Source organism: Bos mutus, chromosome 8 (assembly GCF_027580195.1).
Source record: "Bos mutus isolate GX-2022 chromosome 8, NWIPB_WYAK_1.1, whole genome shotgun sequence".
Taxonomy (NCBI): domain Eukaryota; kingdom Metazoa; phylum Chordata; class Mammalia; order Artiodactyla; family Bovidae; genus Bos; species Bos mutus.
In genome coordinates, this window is record NC_091624.1 from 33,849,559 (window position 1) to 33,871,180 (window position 21,622).

The 21,622-nt window shown below is 36.6% G+C and overlaps 1 protein-coding gene across 5 annotated transcripts in view; it reads left to right on the plus strand.

The window, feature by feature from the left end:
• The window catches only part of AGTPBP1 (ATP/GTP binding carboxypeptidase 1), a 192,810-nt gene that overhangs the window by 125,583 nt on the left and 45,605 nt on the right, over positions 1-21,622 (plus strand). For 4 of the 5 annotated variants that reach the window (XM_070375389.1, XM_070375390.1, XM_070375392.1 and 1 more), the window contains 3 exons: positions 2,891-2,974; positions 5,680-5,766; positions 5,851-5,999. In XM_070375389.1, coding sequence (XP_070231490.1) covers positions 2,891-2,974; positions 5,680-5,766; positions 5,851-5,999 — 320 coding nt within the window. The remainder of the gene's footprint in view (positions 1-2,890; positions 2,975-5,679; positions 5,767-5,850; positions 6,000-21,622) is intronic. The other variant, XM_070375391.1, reaches the window with a different exon arrangement.

Here is a 21,622-nt window from a genome sequence, read left to right on the forward strand (position 1 = left end):
CCCTCCAACACTGCTGATCTCTGGACCTGCTTTGGGGGCAGCTCAGAGTCTAATCTGGTCCTACTCCTCTGTCTTCTTTAAATGTCCACAGCTATCAGAACTAGTGCATTTTCTTTTGTGGGAGCTCTCAGTAACCTTTTATATATACATAGACACAGAGTCTACCTAGTTGATTGTGTGGATTTAATCTGTAGTTTGTACAGCTGGTGGGAAGTTTTGGGTCTTCTTCCTTAGTCACACTGCCCCTGGGTTTCAATCGTGATTTCATTTCCACTTCTACTTGTGGGTTGTTCACTGGAGTTTGCTCCCGAGGCTGCCCTGGAGGACTTGAGTTTGCCCCTGTGAGGGCCACTTGTGGAGATGGTGCAGCTGCTTGGGTCACAGGGGTTCCAACAGCACCGGGTACTCAGGGGAGTTGGCGGCTAGGGCAGCAGGAAATACAGTGCTCTAGAAGGGTATGGCAACCAGTATTGGCCAATACACTCCAGTATTCTTGCCTGGAGGCCTGACAGAGAAGCCTGGCAGGCCACAGTCTACAAGGTTGCAAAGAGTCGGACACTACTGAAGCAACCCTGCACACTTAGATGCAAGACTTTTTTTGCCTGTGTCAGCTCTGCCCCAGTGAGAGTTGAGCATGAAGGTGATGCAGCTGCTTGGCTTGTGGGGACCCTGGTGGCGCCAAGTGTGCAGGAACATGGACTGCCTCCGCCATAGGAGTTATGGCCCTATCAGTCTTTTTTCCAGCCTCTTGTAGCTGATCGGAGAAGGCAATGGCACTCTACTCCAGTACTCTTGCCTGGAAAATCCCATGGATGGAGGAGCCTGGTAGGCTGTAGTCCATGGGGTCGCTAAGAGTCGGACACGACTGAGCGACTTCACTTTCACTTTTCACTTTCATGCATTGGAGAAGGAAATGGCAACCCACTCCAGTGTTCTTGCCTGGAGAATCCCAGGGATGGGGGAGCCTGGTGGGCTGCCGTCTATGGGATCGCACAGAGTCGGACACAACTGAAGTGACTTAGCAGTAGCAGTAGCTGATCAGAAGGCCTCTTTGGCCAGTCTTTCTCTGTAGCTCTGCCCATTCAGGGCCCCCTTGGCTGGGATTCTACTCTGTAGATCAGTACATCAGGCACTTAAAGGGGCACCCTGGGGTGGGGTCCGACTCTGTAGTTCAGTGTGTCAGGCGTTTGATGGGCCAGCCTCTCTATTGTTCAGCTGCTGATGGTGGCACCTATGGAGAGAGAGTCAATGGTGATGGCTCCACCCCCTACGCGTGACTCAGCAGTATTGCCTTGCTTCCATGGCTGCCCGGCTTTCCTCCACAGGCATTTCCCACCACAATCTCCTCCCTTACATACCCTCAATCTGTCTCTCAGCAGTCAACAGCAGCCCCTTGCCCTGGGATTGCTCCACAATCCCTGAACTCCAGCTCCCAGCCGCTGTACCTTCCAGGGGATCTATGTCCCTGTCTGGAGTATGTATGGCTGCAGCAAGGACTGCATTCCATTTAGGCTGCCACAGATCAGCTGTTTCACTCTCAGCCTTAAATGTTTCTCCTCTGACTCTGTTGCCCAGATGTGGGGATCGGACCCCTGCTTCAGTTCCCCCACCCTCCAAGGGGGGGTTCCAGTCCTACTAACACTCCTGTTTTTCTCCCTAGTTCCTTCGTCCTACCGAGTTTTGTGTGGGTCTATATATTTGTTTCCTCTGGTCAGGTACTCCTGTCTGCTCTCAGCTGGTGTTCTGTATGCCCTTCTGTGTCTGAAGGTGTATTCCTGATGTATCTGTGGAGAGAGATGTCCTCCATGTCCACCTACTCCTCTGCCATCTTGTTCTCCCTGTTTTTATTTTTTAATAGATCCCCAGCCTTTAACATGTGAGAGACTCCACGTAGTGATCCAAGTTTCCATTGTTTCTTGTAAATTTGGTATTGCACCCTTAACGTCTCTTCCTACCTGGCAGCATTTGGTTGTGTTTAGACAGATCCTGTGTTCCCCCGTTTTCCACAGCATCCCCCAGCAGGCCTCCTCAGGTACATCACGTGCTGGCCCTGTGGGTATCGAGCTTTTTTATCTTGTTTTACAATGCAGAATGTTGCTGTAGAACTGAGATGTTATATCAGCCTTTTAATACCATTTTTCTTAAGAAAAACTGCAAACTTTTGTAAGTATTAATTTTTTATACATTTATGGTAGGTATTTCATAAATTTAATATTTAATAAATGGTTTTGACAAATGGATGTTTTTAGTCATTCACCATACTTGAATACTTGTATTTTTTGGTGTGGCATATCTGAGTATATGTAAGTGCCATGTCTTTCATTGTTGAAGATCTGGGTGATATAAATTTTTGATTTGTTTATTACTATAATTTTAGCTTTTTAAAAGTTTTGCTTTTGTAGAAAGAATTTGCTATTTGAAAGTTAGGACACTGACTCTAAATCAAGGATTTATATCATAATCCTTTGATGCTCAGTTTTTTCTTGATAGACTGCTGTGTCAGTGATGAGTTAGTTTTGTAAAATAAAAAACTAAAAGTAAATATGCCTAATTATATAATGCTAGATTAAGAATTTTCTATATAGAAAAGCATATAGTCATTCAAGGTTTTTTAAATAAAGCTGTTGGCCTTGTACTGGTTATTTTTCTAGAACTTAAGACTTTTAAAATACTGATTTTTGTCTAAATTTTATGTACTGATTTATTTTGTACACATAATATGTAGAGGGATGATAATTTTTATTTTAAGAAATTTTTTTCATTTTATATTTTTTTATTCAAAATTTACTTGGAGGAAAATTGTGCCTTAGCATATAATAATGAATTTTGGTCAAACTTCTTGCCTTAGCATATAATAATGAATTTTGGTCAAACTTCTTTATGATTTCAGAACAAAAATTGCCCAAGATATTGAGAGGCTAATACATCAGAGTGATATCATAGATCGAGTGGTATATGACTTAGATAACCCAAAGTAAGTCTCATTTTTATGTTTTAGTTTTGTTGGTTTTATTCTTATCTTAAAATTTCGGTGTTCTTTTAAAACACAAAGAAATATAGTTAACTTCCACCTAGTTAAGCCTCACTCTGTTTTTATGTTTTACCAGAGATGTAATGGTAATGTAAATCATGTTTATTTGGTTAAATTGAGTATGCTACAAATTTAGTTTTTCTTATGTGGGCTTTTAATAGGTTTAATAAGGGAAACATCACATCTGATGCTTTGTTTTTAAAAGCTGAAACTACCTCCACTTAAGATAATGGAGATTTCATATGAATGCTGCAGTTTTGTCCTGTAATACTGAGCCTTCGTTTCCTTAGGACAACAAATTACCATCCCCTTTAGAAGGAAAATATGCTTGCTGATTTTCCACAGTCCCCACTTCTCACTTTCGTCTCTTACTGTTTACAGTCTGCTTCAATCGTTTCATGTTACTTGCCTGACTTTTGAAGCCATTTGTTTGTGATCCCTGGTGGCTCAATGGGTAAAGAATCTACCTGCAGTGCAGGAGACTGTCGGCAGCACAGGAGCCTGGGTTTCGATTCCTGAGTCTGGAAGATCCCCTGGAGAAGGAAACGGCAAGCCACTCCAGTATTTTTGCCTGGAAATTCCCATGGACAGAGGAGCCTGGTGGGCTACATACAGTTCATGGGATTTTAAGAGTCGGACATGACGTGGCGACTAAACCACAAGAATGTTTTAGTGTAATTTCCAATTTAGGGTTATCACTGGTGCCATTGCGTTTAATGATTTTGTTGTTGTTGTTCAGTCAGTCACGTCTGATTCTTTGCAACCCAGTGGACTGCCTCACGCCAGGCTTCCCTGTCCTTCACCATCTCCCAGAGCTTGTTCAAACTCATGTCCATTGAGTCAGTGATGCCATCCAGCCGTCTCATCCTCTGTCGTCCCCTTCTCCTCCTGCCTTCACTGTTTCCCAGCATCAGGGTATTTTCTAATGAGTCAGCTCTTCACATGAGGTGGCCAAAGTATTGAAGCTTTAGCTTCAATGAATACTTCAATGAATACCTTCCAATGAATACTCAGGACTGATTTCCTTTAGGATGGACTGATTGGATCTCCTTGTAGTCCAAGGGACTCTAAAGAGTCTTCTCCAACACCACAGTTCAAAAGCATCAGTTCTACGGCATTCAGCCTTCATTATGGTCCAACTCTCATATCCATGCATGATTAAGCTTCTCATTACTGGATACAAATGATTTAAGTGTAGTCATATTCATCATTTTTCATTTTCATTTATTTACTTATATATAATTCATTAGGTGCCATTGCATTGTCTTCAGTAATGAGAACTTTAATCAGCCCATGAATGGGTTTTTGCTCTCTCTCCTTTAACATTCTAATATTTTGGAGAGATTTTATATTTCATTAGTCTTATTTGGAGGAAATAAAACATTTTAAAAGATTTTTGTTAAGAGAGGGTAATGTTATGTCAGAGCTAATGACTGAATTTGAAATAACATTCACAAAAATAAAAAACAAATCTATTCATAATTTCTTAGTTATTTCAATGTTTCTAATTCTGTGTTTGGAGAAGGTGATGGCACCCCACTCCAGTACTCTTGCCTGGAAAATCCCATGGATGGAGGAGCCCGGTAGGCTGCAGTCCTTGGGGTTGCTCAGAGTCAGACAGGACTGAGTGAATTCACTTTCACTTTTCACCTTCATGCATTGGAGAAGGAAATGGCAACCCACTCCAGTATTCTTGCCTGGAGAATCCCAGGGACGGGGGAGCCTGTTGGGCTGCCATCTATGGGGTTGCACAGAGTCGGACACGACTGAAGTGACTTAGCAATTCTGTGTTAGACCAGACAATGTGGTAACACAGAACCTCAAGAACTCTTAAGTGTAGAATATTCTTGTTGTTTAGTTGCTCAGTCATGTCTGACTCTGTGTGACCCTATGGACTGTAGCCCGCCAGGACCTTCTGTCCATGGAATTCTCCAGATAAGAATACTGGAGTGAGTTGCCATTTCCTCCTCCAGAAGATCTTCCAGACCCAGGGAAGTGTCACATGCCAGTGCTATTTCTAACTGAAGTGCCTTTGGACAAAAGCATTGGTCTTCTGGGAGTCTTCATTTTCCCCCATTAGAATGTAAGCTCGAGAAGAGCAAGAATTTGTATTCAGTCAGGGAAATAGATAACTAAAACAGTATCTGGCACCTAGTAGGAGCTCAATAAGTACTTGCTAAAGTAAGGAATATGTAAAATGAAAATAATACTTCCACCTTTTGGGTACTAATTATATTAGACAATAGATAATGAAGCTCTCTAAATTAAAAAAATAGTTTTACCTGAGAACTGCATAGTTTCTAGAATTATTGGTACTCAATACAAGTCATATGCACTTTAAAAAATAACTGGTCTTTTCCATAAGATTACTAATATTTAGAAATGGCATCTAATGAGACAAAATTTTTGTGATTAATATTCACTATATAATTGTGGGGAAAATCTCTACTTGTAATTATAATATTTTGTTCTGTAAATATTAGCCAGAGTTTGTAGTTTGCTTGTGTTGATTTTGTTCTTTGGCTTAAAAATAATGAGGAGGGTGAGCGAGCAATAATGGTGCATTTTTAATCTATAGTGTAGTTTCGTTTTTGCTCACTTGTTTAAATGCTATGTATTTTTTATTCTTACTTAAAATTTTTATTTAGCTATACCATTCCAGAAGAAGCAGATGTGTTGAAGTTTAACTCCAAATTTGAATCTGGGAATCTGCGTAAAGTAATTCAAATTAGAAAGTAAGTCATTAAAATTCTTCTCGTTTTGTTTGTGTATAGATATTTTCCTAATTTTCATCAAATTTGTTTATTTTCTGTTTTCAGAAATGAATATGACCTTATTCTGAACTCAGACATAAATAGCAATCATTATCATCAGTGGTTTTACTTTGAAGTCAGTGGAATGCGACCAAGTATTGCTTATAGGTTCAACATCATTAACTGTGAAAAGTCCAACAGTCAGTTTAATTATGGTAAGACAACATTTCATCCAAATTGAGTACAACTAAAGATTTATTACATGTGCTACTTAAAATAAAGTTTTTAATGAAGTCTGTTCATCCAGAAGAGAATTACATAAAACAATCTCTTTTTTAACTTTTTTATTTTGAATAGAGTCATAAAAAGTTAAAAGTTGTAGAAGTTGCAGAGAAGTTCTGTTCACCAGATTTCCTCTAATGGTTACATCCTACGTAGCTGTACTAGAATGTCAAAACCAGGGTTTGACGTTGGCACAGTGTGGGTGCATAATTCTGTGCCTTTTTATTACATTTGTAGATTCTTCTTATTGTCACCACAACTAGGATAGAGAATTCTTTCAGTACCACCAAGCCTGTGCTACTCCTTTATAGTTCACCATTCAGTTGTAGTTTTCTGTAAATTTTAAAATCTAATTGAAGAAGTTTCCTTTATTACTAGTTTACTGAGAGTTTTTGTTATAAATGGGTATTAAATTTTGACACATGCTTTTTTTCATCAAATGATATGATCATGTGATTTTTCTTCTTTAGCCTGTTAAGATGGCATGTTATATTAATTCATTTTCGAATACTGAACCAGCCTTTTTTATCTGTGAATGAGTTAAATATGTGAATTATAGTCATCATATATAATTGCTGTTTTATTAAGAATTTTTAAATTTCTATTCAAGAGGTATATTGAGAGAGATATATATATATATACACACACACATATATATATATATGTTTTTTTATATCATATCTGATTTTGGCATATCATGGTAACAATTACAATTACTTCTAAAACTAGTTGAGTAATACTCCCTCCTCTTATTTTCTGAAAGAGCTTGTGCATATTTGGTGTTAATTCTTAAATGCTTGGTAGAATTCTCCAGAGAAATCATCTGGGCCAGGAGACTTCTTATTTGGTACTCTTTTAAATTAGAGATTAAATTTCTTCTTTAGTAGTTTTTAGGACTATTCAGATTATCTGTTTCACCTTGAGTGAGTTATAGTAGTTTGTTCTTTATAGGAATTGATCAGTTTCTTATAAATTTTCAAATGTGTATGTAAAGTTGTTCATAGTATTTTCTTACTGTCTTTTTAATAGCTTCAGGGTCTCTAGTGATATCCTGTATTTAATTCCTGACAATAGTAACTTGTGTCTTGTCTTTATTTTTCTTGGTCAGTTTTGTTGATATTTTAAAGAACCAGCTTTTTGTTTCACTGTTTTTCTCTAGTGTTTTTCTCATGAGGCAGTTTTTAAAAACCCTAGGGTTGTACCAGCAAAAAAGATATATTTATAGCCTCATTTAAGGCTTTGTACTTATTAGTACTTTAATAGATGTCAAACTTGGGGTTATTTGCCAAGGCATCAGGTTTTTATAGTCAGGTATTATTTAAGTGGAAGATTATTTAATTGTATAAACTTAATATCAGTAATTGAAAATTAAGACATCAAGTTTTTTATTTGATGATAATTTTGTGTTAAGAAAAATTTTTTTCTGGTGTATAAAGATTGAAGAGCTTTAACAGCTAAGGTCAGAGAAGGCAATGGCACCCCACTCCAGTACTCTTGCCTGGAAAATCCCATGGACGGAGGAGCCTCGTGGGCTGCAGTCCATGGGGTCGCTAAGAGTCAGACATGACTGAGCGACCTCACTTTCACTTTTCACTTTCATGCATTGGAGAAGGAAATGGCAACCCACTCCAGTGTTCTTGCCTGGAGAATCCCAGGGACAGGGAAGCCTGGTGGGCTGCCATCTATGGGGTCACACAGAGTTGGACGTGACTGAAGTGACTTAGCAGCAGCAACAGCTAAGGTAGGACATGCTATATTATCTGTTTCAGATAATTGTTCTAAAATGTTAAAAGCATGAATATGATGATACTCTATATAAGGGGACATTTCTGAAAATTGAAGCTGTCAAGATTTGATTCTTCCCAATTGTCATTATTTATATGGAAAACAGAAAATTGTATACTCCAGATAATTATTTCACATACATAGGATAAAGCTTTAATCAGATTCACTATTTAATGTAATAATTATGGGAAGATAAGGCTTATAATATCTGATTTAGTTATAAACATTTTTAAAGTTTTAAAAATGTTTTAAGTAATCTAATTTAAAATGATGTATTCTTATAAAAATATATTTTGACTGAGGATTCAGTGGTTATATTGACTTACATGAATAGTGATATGAATATTCTTGATAAAATCTTGTTTTATTTTTTGACTTTTGGGTATGACTGCTAATCATTGAATGTCCTATTTTTTAGAAACATTTGTTGACCTTAAACTTTCATATAACTTTAAAAATTACTTTAATTGAAAAATCATTCAAAATAATACCAAAATAAGTAAAGGATCTTATGTTTTCCCTATTTAACTTATAAATATTCAATATAATGCTAACATAATATTTTACAGGAGTGAAGGACAATTATGAGTAAAATATAAAGGCATATTTATTCCAGAAATGATAGAGAATATTCAGATACTAGTGCTATAGGTAGATGGTACCTTTACTATTTATTTATTGACTTTTATAAAATAATACACTAAGCTTTATTAAAATACTTTAATTTTTATAATTAAAAGCACATATTTTGGAGTAATATTTCTCTATTTAAAAAACTGTATTTCTGTGTGATAATTTCTTCCTTTAGTGTCATTTTAAATTTAAAATGAATAAAATTCTGTAACTAAAACCAAGTCAAAACATTGAGACAGATGGCTGCTTTAATTTTTAAGTTTCCCCTCCTTTTCACCCTGGGCCCTTTGGGTATTCTTGTTCGTATTACTATTAATATATTATACATTCCAAACTCACTTTGTATAAAATCTGGAAAACAGAACGCTGGTAAGAAGAAAATTAAAACCATCAACAATACATCATCCAAAGAAATTTATTTTAATGTTTGTTGTTTCTTTCCAGCTTTTTTTTATAATGCATTATGTGATCTTTCCATATATATAGTTATGTGTTTTTTAAAAAAATGCTCATAACACACACAGTTTCATAACCTGCATCTTAACTAAAGATTATATCATCATTATTTTTCTGGTCATTAAACAAATATCCCTCTGAAGCATAGTTTAATGGATATCTTGTCTAAGTTCTGTAACATTTATCCAACTGTTCCTTTGTTAGACTTTTAAGCCATTTTTATTTTGATTCTAGTTTTATTGAGATTAATTGACCTACAGAACTGTATAAGTTTAAACTGTACAGCATATGATTTGACTTATAAAATGATTACAAAGTTTAGTGACCCTATTGCACCTTAGGTTGTATCTAATTATTTTATACTTTAACTTCTACTGAGATGAACATTATTGTATTATACTAAATATCTGTGCGTATAGTAATTTACTTACATATTCACAGAAGTGGAATTTATTTATCTGTCTTCCAGCTGTAAGTGTTTTTGTTTTTTTGTTTGTTTGTTTTTGTTTTTTGGATTATGAAACCATGGATCATATGGGATTTACTATTCCAAATAAGGGAATTTGGTAAAGTAAATAAACTTTAGAGAAGATTCTCTAAGAAGGAAATAGAAGATAAAATCCACTGTTTAGCATTTTGTTATCCATCCTTAATCTTACTATTCACATAATTTTAAAATTAAATTTTACCCTTTTATACATTTGAGTTCAAAATATGAAAAGTCATTATATGTTATGTTTTTAAATTACACAATATGTGGTAATAACATTTCCCCATGCCATGAAATGCCAGTACCAAAATCAGATTGATTGTATTCTTTGCAGCCAAAAATGGAGAAGCTCTATATGGTCAGCAAAAACAAGACCTGGAGCTGACTGTGGCTCAGATCGTGAGCTCCTCATTGCAAAATCCAGCTTTAAATTGAAGAAAGTAGGGAAAACCACTAGAATCCCTTATAGTTACACAGTGGAGGTGGCAAACAGATTCAAGGGATTAGATCTGATAGACAGAGTGCCTGAATAACTAGGAATGGAGTTCATAACACTGTACAGAAGGCAGTGACCAAAACCATCCCCCACTCCCCAAAATTCAAGAAGGCAAAGTGGTTGTCTAAGGAGGCCTTGTAGCTGGGAAAAGAGAAGAAGCAAAAGGCAAAGGAGAAAGGGAAAGATATGCCCAACTGAACGCAGAATTCAGAGAATATCAAGAAAAGATAAGAAAGCCTTCTTAAATGAACAGTGCAGTGAAATAGAGAAAAACAGTAGAATGGGAATGGCTAGAGGTCTCTTCAAGAAAATTTGAGATATCAAGGAAACACTTAATGCAAGGATGGGCAGGATAAGGGACAGAAGAGTTAAAAGGACCTAACAGAAGCAGAAGAGATTTAAGAATCAGTGGCAAGAATACAGAGAACTGTAAAGGAAAGGTCATAATGACTTGGAAAACCATGATGGTGTGGTCACTCATATAGAGCCAGACATCCTAGAGTGTGAAGTCATGTTGGCCTTAGGAAGCATTACTATGAACAAAGCTAGTGGAGGTGATGGAATTCCAGTTGAGCTATTTCAAATCCAGAAGATGATGGTGTGAAAGTGCTGCACTCAATATGTCAGCAGATTTGGAAAACTCAGCAGTGGCCACAGGACTGGAAAAGGTCAGTTTTCTTTCCAGTCCCAAAGAAGGGCAATGCCAGAGAATGTTTAAACTACCGCACAATTGCACTCATTTCACGTGCTAGCAAGGTTATGCTCAAATTCCTTCAAGCTAGGCCACAGCAGTGTGTGAAGCGAGAACTACCAAAGGTACAAGCTGGGTTTCAAGGAGGCAGAGGAACCAGAGGTCAAATTGCCAACATTTGTTGGGATTGTGGAGAAAACAAGGGAGTTCCAGAAAAATACCTACTTCTGCTTCACTGACTATGCTAAAGCTTTTGACTTCGTGGATCACAACAAACTGGAAAATTCTTACAAAGATGGGAGTACCAGACCACTTTACCTGTCTCCTGAGAAACCTGTATATGGGTCAAGAAGCAACAGTTAGAACTGGACATGGAACAACGGATTGGTTCTAAATTGGGAAAGGATTACATCAAGGCTGTATATTTTCATTAACTTCCATGCAGAGTACATCATGTAAAATGTCAAGCTGGATGAATCACAAGCTGCAATCAAGATTGCTGGGAAAAATAACAAATACGATACCACTCTAATGGTGAAAAGTGAAGAGGAACTAAGGAGCCTCTTGATGAGGGTGAAAGAGCAGAGTGAAAAGCTGGCTTGAAACTCAACATTAAAAAGCTAAGATCATGGCGATTGGTCCCATCACTTCCTGGAAAATAGAAGGGAAAAAGTGGAAGCAGTGACACGACTCTCATCAACTTCTGGCCCTCATCATACTCTAGCATTTGTTTGGGAACTTCTGCTGCTCTAGCATCACTAGATTTTAGTTGTTCTGATTTTTCAGTCTCGTGCACCATCCTTGTTGCTCTCATATCACTTTGATTTTTAAGTTATTTTGACTTCATAAAGTAGTTTAACATTCTGTAGTCTTTTTCAAAAATGATTTAACAGTTTTTTCTAACTTTATTTTTCCTGAATAATTTTTTCTCAGTATTATTCTGAATAATTTTATCAGACAGCCCCAAATTTCCATTGCATAAACTTATACAATAATGTGGAAGAAACTGGATTTCTTATATTAAATCTTGCCACTTAAGAACATGGTGTATATATTTGTTTTCTCAAGTTTTTATTCCCTCACCTAAATTTTTTAGTTTTCTTCTTGTAAGTTTTATACCCTTCTTTTTACCTTTATTCTTAAGTATTTTATGTATTTTTCCCCCCTGTTCTGAAAGAGTATTTTCAAGTTTGTCTTTATTTAGAATTAAGGAAGCTGATGGGCTTCCCTGGTAGCTCAGCTGGTAAAGACCCTGCCTACAATGAGACTCTGGTTCAATTCTTGGGTTGGGAAGATCCCTTGGAGAAAGAGATAGGCTACCCACTCTCATTTTCTTGGGCTTCCCTGGTAGCTCAGACAGGAAGCTGAGGAATTTTATGTTTCCTTGAAAATCAAACTCCTTACCTAACTTTCTTATTAGCTCTCAGTGTTTCTCAGATGATGCTTTGAATTTTTTGGGTAGTTCCTTAGAATTTATTCTTATCCCTAATTATGTAATTGTTTCATTGCTTTTGGCTAGATCATTGAGATTGTTTAAAGGAAGACTTTGGGCATGTTTTATTTTGACTTTAAATGCTACTAGTATTTCTCTTATGTATGTTCGCTCTTGTTTTGAGATACATATTCTTTCTAAAGAATTTTTATTTTTACTGATTTTTAAAAAATCAGAATTATTTTCTTTCACTCTTTGCATTTATAGGAATGACCATATAATGTATAACCTATTGATGTGCTATATTAATTTTGCATCCTGCAACTTTCCTGAATTCATTGAAGAACTCTAGTAGTATTTTTAGTGGCATCTTTAAGATTTTCTACGTATAGTGTCATGTCATCTACAAACAATGAGTTTTACTTCCTCTTTTCCATTTCAAATTCCTTTTATTTTTGTTATTTGACAGTTGTGCCTAGGATTTCTGATACTGTGTTGAATAAAAAGTGAGGAGAGCGGGTGTCCTTGTTTTGTTCCTTACCTCAGAGAAAATGCTTTCAGCTTTTTGTCATAGAATATGGTGTTAGGTGTAGGCTAATAATATATGGCCTTTATTATGTTGAGGTATGTTCCATCTATACCCCCTTCTGGGAAGATTTTATCATAAATGGATGTTGAATTTGATGAAAAGCTTCTTCTGCACCTACTGAGATAATCATATGGTTTTTATTCTTCAGTTTGTTGTTATGATGTATCACACTGATTGATTTGTGGATATTGAACCATCCTTGTGCTAAATCCCTGGGCTAAATCCCGGTGGATTATGGTGTATGATCATTTTAACATATGGTTGGATTTAGTTTGCTAATATTTTGTTGAGGATTTTTGCATCTATGTTCGTCAGTGATAATAGCTTGTAATTTTCTTTTTGTGTGATCTCTTTGTCTTATTTTTCATGTCAGAGGGATGTTATCTTCATAAATGAGTTCAGTTGTAGTCCTTCCTCAGCAATTTTTGGAATAGTTTGAGAAGGGTAGATCTTAACTCTTCTTTACATGTTTGGCAGAATTCACTGGTGAAGTCGTGTGGTCCAGGACTCTTGCTTGTTTGGAGTTTTAAAATTATTGATTCAGTTTCATCATGGGTCTTGCTTATTTATGTCTTCTATTTCTTCCTGGTTCAGTCATGGGAAATTGTACATTTCTAGGAGTTTGTCCGTTTGTGGAAGTTTGTCCATTTCTTCCAGCTTGTCTATTTTATTGGCATACAACTGTTCATAGTAATCATCTTTTTTATTTCTGTGGAATTGGCTGTAACTTCTCCCCCTTTTTTTCCCTCACTTATTCATTTGGGCCTTCTTTTTTTTCTTGATGAGTCTGCATAATGGTTAATCAATTTTATCATTTCAAAGAACTGGCTTTTAGTTTCATTGATCTTTTCTATATTTTTAGCCTCTATTTTCTTCTTTTTTGATTTTGTAATTTCTTTTCTTCTACTAACTTTGGGTTTTGTTTGTTCTTTTTCCTTTAGATGTAAGGTTGGGTTATTTTTCTTTAAGTTTAAAGTTAGATTGTTTGAGATATTTTTCTTGTTCCTGAGGTAAATATATTAATTTAAAATTCTTAGAACTGCTTTTGCTGTATCAGTTAGACATCGGATCTATTTTGTTTTTCTTTTCATTTGTCTTTGTTTTTCTTTGTTTGTTTGTATCTTTAGCGAATCATTGGTTATTTAGGAGTATATTGTTTAGTTTCCATTTCTTTGTGCTTTTTGTTTTTTTTTTTTTTTTTTGGTAGTCTCATAGCATTGTGGTCATGAAAAAAGGTTGATATGCTTTCAGTTTTCTTAAATTTACTAAGGCCTGCTTTGTGGCCTAGCATGAGATCTATCCTAGAGAATGTTCCAGCTGCACTTGAAAAGAATGTGTTATCTGCTGCTTTTGGATGGAGTGTTTATATATATCTATTATGTTCATCTGGTTTAATGTGTAATTTAAGCCCAGTGTTTCCTTACTTATTTTCTGTCTGGATGATCTTTCCATTGATATCTGTTAATATTTACCCTGTGTGTTTAGCTGCTCCTAAGTTGTGTGCATATGTGTTTGTAATTGTTATATTTTCTTCTAGGATTGATCCCTTGATCATTATGTAATGTTCTTCTTTGTCTTTTTTGGCACTGTCTTTGTTTAAAATCTATTTTGTCTCATACAAGTATTGCTACACTGCCTTTATTTTGATTTCTATTTGCGTGGAATACCTTTTTCCATTCCCTCACTTTCAGTCTGTGTGTGTCTTTGGATATGAAGTGAGTCTCTTGTAGGCGACATATATTGTTGCCATATAATGGGTCTGTCTTTTGATTGGAGCATTTGTTCTGATTATAGTTAAAGTAATTATTGATATGTATGTACTTATTGCCATTTTGTTAACTGTTTGAGGGTTGTTTTTGTTGGTCTTTTTTGTTTTTTATTTTCTTCTCCTGTGATTTAATGACTATCTGTAGTATTATGTTTGGATTCCTTTCTCTTTTGTGTGTGTATCTATTATAGATTTTGTTTTGTTATTACCATGAGGCTTATATGTAGCAATTTATATTTATATACATGATTATTTAGATTGGTTATATCTTAATTTAAAATGCATTTTAACAACCCTGTATTTGTACTCTTTTCTTCTCACTGTTACCATTTTTATATCATATTTTGCATCTGTTTTTTTGTATATTCCTTTACTGCTTATTGTGGATATAGGTTGATTTTACTGCTTTTGTTTTTAACCTTTCTACTTGCTCTGTACATGTCTGTGTTACTACCTTTACTTTATGTTTGCCTTTACTGATGAGTTTTTCTAGTAGTTTTCATATTTCTAGTTTTGGCTTTTTCTTTTTCACTTAGAGAAGTCCTTTTAACATTCCTTATAAAACTGGTTGTTGGTGCTGAACTCTTTTAGCTATTTCTTGTCTGTAAAACTTTTGATCTCTCTATCAAATCTGAATGAGAGCCTTGCCAGATAGAGTATTCTTGATTGTAGGTTTTTCTCTTTCTTCATTTTAAATGTTTCATGCCACTCTCTTCTAGTCTGCAGGGTTTTTGCTGAAAAGTCAGCTGACAGCCTTATGGGAGTTCCCTTTTATGTAACTTGTTGCTTTTTCCTTGCTCCTTGTGTGGTCCTCCTTGGGTTGATTCTTTTTGGGACTTTTTGTGGCTTCTGGACCGGAATATCTATACCCTTCCCCTATTAGGGTGGTTTTCAGCTATTATTTCTTCAAATATGTTATTTGCCCCTTTCTGTCTTTTCCTTTTTATATCCCTGTAATGTCTGTGCTTGATGTTGCCCCAGAGGTCTCAAATGGTCCTTATTTCTTTTTATTCTTCTTTTCTGTTCAGCTTCAGTGATTTCCACTACTCTGTCTTCCAGTTTGCTGATTTACTCTTCTGTATCATTTAGTCTGCTGTTGATTCCTTATATTGTAATTTTTATTTATTGTATTCTTCATTTTTGTTTGGTTGTTATTTATATTTTCAAGCTCTTTGTTAAAAACTTTTGTAATTTCTTATTCTGTGCATCTCTTCTCCTCCTGAGTTCTTTCATATTGTTATGATCATTACCTTGAACTCTCTTTTGGGTAGATTGCATATATTTATGTCACTTAGTTCTGGGATTTTATCCTATTCCTTCATCTGAAACATGTTCCTCTGTTACCTCATTTGCCTAAGTTTCTGTTTTTATGTATCTGGTATGTTGGTTATGTTTCCTGACCTTGGAAAAGTACCCTTTTGTAGGAGACATTTTGTGTGTCCCGGCAACAAATTTCCCTCTGGTCACTAGAGCTATGTGCTCTAGAGGTGCCTCCTGTGTGGGCTTTTTGAGTCCTTCTGTTGTGGTGGGCTGACCACTGTGGGTGGTATGGTAGGTGTAGCTGGCCCCTGGTCTCATTGGTTGCCAGGCCCTGCCTTGTGCAGAGGTTGCTAGCCACTGATTGGTAGGGCTGGATCCTGAAATAGCTGGCTGTGGAACCCCAGGGGTCCTAGGGCTCGTGCTGGCTCACTAGTGGACAGAGTTGGGGTCCAGGAGATCCTGGGGCTGGTTCTCACTCAATGGTGGCTGAAGCCAGGTGTTGGAGCTGATGTGCGGGGCTGTCTCTGGTCGCCATAGACATGTCTAGGGCAGCTTTTTTGGTTCAGGGGTGCTTAAGGCAGCCTGCCTATTGGTGGGTGGGGTCAGGTGTCCCAGAACTGATGTCTGTAGACTGTTGCGTCCTGGGGCTAATAAGCTAGAGGGAGAATTCCACAATGATACTTGCCAGCACCAGTGTCTTCCTGGTAGAATGAGCACCCCAAAATTGCTGCCCCCAATGTACGTGTCCTTAGAATGAACTCCAGTTGCCTCTTGTATCTCTGGGAGACTTCCCAAGATCAGCAGTTGGGTCTGACCCAGGATCTTTTCAGAGGACTGCTTTTTCCCTGGATCTTGGAACATGTGAGATATTGTGTACATCCGTTAAGAGTACAGTCTGTTTTCCACAGCCCTCCAATCTTCCTGAAGCCCTACTAGCCGTCAAAGCCAGGCATTCTTGAAGCTTGTTTCCTGGTGCAGGATCACTGGGCTAAGGAGCCTGATATGGGGCTCAGACCCCTTTCTCCTTGGGGAGAACCTCCGCAGTTGTAGTCTCCTGTTTGTGAATTGTTCACTGAGGGGCATGGATCTTAACTATACCATGACTTTGCCCCTCTTACGTATCTTGTCGTGCTGTTTCTTTATATCTTTAGTTGTAGAAGATCTTTTCTGGTAGGTTTTGGTCTTTTTCCTCAGTGGTTCTGCAAATAGTTGTGATTTTGGTGTGCTCCTGAGAAGACATGTGTGAGCTCAGGGTCTTCCAGTTCTGCCATGTTGGGAACTCTCCTGCAAGCATTTAGGTTTTCAATTTGGTTTTGATTACAACTTAATTCCATACCCTCTCCCCTCCAGATTTTGATACTAATACCTCCTTGTTATTTTCTAGGTGGTTTCTAACTGGGTGTGATTTTGATATCCTTTTTGGCCCAATAATTGCTTAGAAAAGGGTTTGTTACATTTTTAGTTGGTTAAATTATTTTGGTTATGATTTTTGTCATTGCATTCAAGTTTTAATCAGTTTTGTTTGTTGATGTGAAATTTATGATTTGGAGTAATTTTATGGCTTAACATCTGATCAGTGTTAGTGTTCACGGGTTCTTGGAAAATATGTATTCTCTGTTGGCAACATAATTTTAAGATAAATTGTTAAATTTATTGTTATAAACCTGTTTATTCAGTTTTATATATCCTTTTTATTTTTTATATTGTCTGTTTGCTTAAGAAAACTAAACAGTCTTTCACCTCTACTATGCTTCTGTCAGTGTGGTAGTTTAGTTGCTAAGTCATGTCTGACTCTTATGACGCCATGGATTGTAGCCCACTATACTCCTCTGTCTATGGAATTTCCCAGGCAAGAATACTGGAGTGGGTTGCCATTTCCTTCTCCAGGGGATCCTCTTGATTCAAGGATCGAACCCACATCTCCTGCACTGCAGATGAATTCGTTTACCACAGAGCCACTAGAGAAGCCCCTTTTCTGTCAACTTAAAAAAATATTTGTTTTCTATTTTAATGCTTTATCATTTGGCACATAGACATTTATAACTTTTCTATGTTCTTTTTGTGTTTTGTGTATACCCGTTGGTGGTGCTAGTGGTAAAGAATCTACCTGCCAGTGCAGCAAACTCAGGAGACATGGGTTTGATCCCTGGGTGGGATAGATACCCCGAAAAAGGAAATGGCAACCTACTCAAGTGTTTTTGCCTAGAGAATTCCGTGAACAGAGGAGCCTGGTGGACTGCAGTCTGTGGGGTTGCAAAGAATGGGATGCGACTGAACACACACAGGCACATTAATAGTGCAAAACAGTCACGTTTATTCTATTCCTTATCTATGGCCTAGAATTATATTTAAAATTATATTGGTTTGAATTTGATGCGTCTTTGCTCATTATTTTTGTGAATGGAGGTTGCATTTTGTTGTTTGACTCCTGCCTTTTAATATGTAATTTTGACCTATTTAAGGTTCTTATAATTGATATTTTTTATGTTTTCTATTTTTATTCATTATATTCTTCATGTGTTATTCTTTAAGAGCCTTCACAGTGTAGTATAACACTTCTTTTAGCTGTGGAAAACCAAAATATGTATTTGAAAATAGATTGTGAGGCATATTCTGAACTGGATTTCTCTCAGTCCTGCTCCATCTGCCTTAAGATAAGTAGAGATTCCTTCCAGATTCTGACAGGATGTTAACTGTTGCCAGTCTTCTTTTATTTTGCTATACTTGTAAGTACTTAACGAGGAGCTATAGAAGGAGCTGTTTGGTAGATGTAATTTTTAAATGAACCCTAATACTAGATTTGTTAGATTAATGCAACATACAGCAAATCTTGGTTTGCGTGGTTATCTATAGAGTTAGAAGAAGGAGTAGACCAACATTTAGTAAATTAGAATTCAAAATTTTAAGAAATGATAATTAGATATGTAATTAATTGTCATGAGATTCATATTGAATTCACTTCAGGGATGGTAATGATGGCTGAAAATATTTGCAGTGGAAACGTCTTCAGCTGGAAGAATTTAGTTGATTGCCATGCATGATTGAAGTCAGGAAGTAATGTTAATTAGGAAATTGTAAGTTTCTTTTTGTTTTTTGTTGAGACATGCTGCTTGGGGTAGTATTTAAATGTTGGGTTCTTATAGCAGGTATGCCCAGTGGAGGGAGGTCTTGCTCTTTGTCAGTGTCCCTCAAAAAAGGGCAGAATTGGTTTCGTTTCATAAGTTGCCTTTTTCTTGGAGAATTTTTAGATGATTATATTAAATATTTAGTTTTCTTAGTTTTAGTTTTATTGCAATGGGTGATCTTATTTGTGAATTTGTGTTTATGAATTTTTTGTTTGTTTGTTTATGAATTTATATCATGGTATACACTGACAGCCATTGTAATCCGTCACTCTCCCTTCCGCTGACCTTACTCAAAAAGGGTTTGCTCAAATTACCACTAGATGGCAGTCTTGTGTTTTAGTAATTTAGAGAGCTGTACTCACAGGCTCCCTCTTTCTCTCCCTGACCTTCCTCCCCAGTATCTCCAAAGTATATGAAGATTTTTAACCACTCCCTTATATAAATTGAACATATATGGAACCAGGCAGCAAAAAAGAATTTTGGAGTCAACTCTAGCATTCCCACCTTGCTCATGTTAGTTAATTCCATACTTGGAAGTTGAGCTGAGCTTTCTCTTGACTTTCTGTTCTCTGACTCCCCATACAGGATTAGTCAGTCCCTTTAATAAATATTGCTTGTCATTTTCTCCTTTAGGGCACTCTTCACAATTCTACATTGTTTTTGTATGTGGCTGGTTAATACCTTTCCTCACTGCATACCCCCCGCCCCCCACCCAAATTGTATGTTTCACGAGATCAGGGACAGTACCTCTGTTGCTGGGCTTTGTATTTATAGTAAGGCATTTAGTAGATGTTCAGTAAGTATTTGTTAAATAAATGAGGTAACAGGTGAATGAACTATGAAGATCCTATTAGGAACTTAAAATGACCCTCTCGAACATATGTCAAGAAGGCTCTAGTTCAAAGATCATCATTTTCTAAATATTTTATTTTGAAATAGTTTCAAACTTACTGAAAGGTTGTATCCTTTATCTACATGTTGGACTTCAAAAATGATGCCCCATCATTCTAGAACACTTTCAGTGTTCTATATAACTATGGAAAAGCTGTCAACATCAGGAAATTATCATTGATATTTGAACCCCATCTAATCTTTAGACCCTCATTTAAGTTTTCACCTGTTTTCTCATCAGTGACCTTAATAGCACAAAAATTCAGCTCAAACCACGTAGTGTATTTAGTTGTCAAGTCTCTTTAGACTATTTTCGTCAGGAACAGTTTGCAGTCTTTAATGTTCATGACCTTGGCACTTTGGAAAATGAAAGCACTTACTTTGTAGAGTGGTTCTCAGTTTGGAGATGTCCCCTGTTCCTCATGACTTAAGTCAGACATCTGTGGTGGGGGCATCACAGTAGTGATGTTGTGTGTTGGTGGCACAGGATTTTGTTTTATTGCTGATAGTAATAATTTAATCACCTGATTAAGTTGTTGTCTGCCAGACTTTTCCACTGTAAAGTCACTTTTTTTCTGTTTGTAATCAGTAAGTATTCTACATGTTGATATCAGTATAGAGTTGTTTCCTGTTTAATCAGTGGGCTGTAGTTTGCTGCTATCAGTATTTTGGTGTTTCAGCTGCCCAGGATTTGGCCGTTGTGATCCCTTCATGCTGGGTTGTGTGTTCTGTTGACATGTCCCTGTCATTCTTTATGGGTGTTCTTGTGTTTTGGCATAAGATGCCCAAGGCTTATCTTGCCTTTCCATGCCCCAGCCTCAGTCAGTTCAGTTCAGTCGCTCAGTCGTGTCCGACTCTTTGCGACTCCATGAATCGCAGCATGCCAGGTCTCCCTGTCCATCACCAACTCCCGGAGTTTACTCAAACTCATGTCCATTGAGTCCGTGATGCCATCCAGCCATCTCATCCAAAGCAGTCATTTCTTCAAAAAGCCCTGATTTATTTTAGTGGAGAATAATATTTTAAAAATAAGATCTGTGTGCATCGTGTGTACATTGTTACTGGACCTGTCCATGGACGGAGCTGAGGAACATATATTTGTATATACAAGCATTTATGTAGAAATTTTCATTGGTAGTAATTTATAGTAGGTATATGTTTATTTTTGTGTGTGCATAGTGTGTACATTATTATTGGACCTGTTCATGAAGGGAGCTAGGGAATATATATTTGTATATACGAGTGTGTATGTAGAAATTTTCATCAGTAGTAATGTATAACATGTATATGTTTATTTCTGTGTGTATGTTATACACATACACACATATGTGTACACATAGTATCTCCATGAGGTCACACTGATACCTTCAGTTGCACAGATTTTATTCTAGTTTTCTTTCCATATTTTCGGTTTCCTTTTCCAAAATGGAGAATTTTGGCTTATACTGTTCTTAATATATTTACTTATTTGATCAATTCCAGTGTACTTAACAGTCTCTCCTTTGCATTTTTGGGCAGATGCCCTTCTCATTCTGTTCAAGGTCTGACACCAAAGTCAACCTGTCTCCCTTGTCTCTCCATGGTTATCCGCCCTCTTTGTTTATTTTCATTTTGATTTTAATTTGTAGCTCTATTTTATATGGTGATCAGAGGGTTTTGTTTGTAATGTTTCTCTTATATGGAACTTACTGGCATTTCCTTTTGACCTAATATATGAGCAATTTTTGTGAATATTCCACATATTCTTAGAAGAAGGTGCATTCTCTACTATCAGGATATAGTGTTCAACATATCTACATAAAATTTGCCTTATGAATTATGTTACTTAGAGCTTTATAAATATTCTTTTGTTCGGTTGTTCTGTCTTGTAATGAGAGTGGAGTGTTGGAATCTGTCAGTAGTGTGTCTCTTTCTTCTACGTTTCCTGTAGTTTCTGCTTT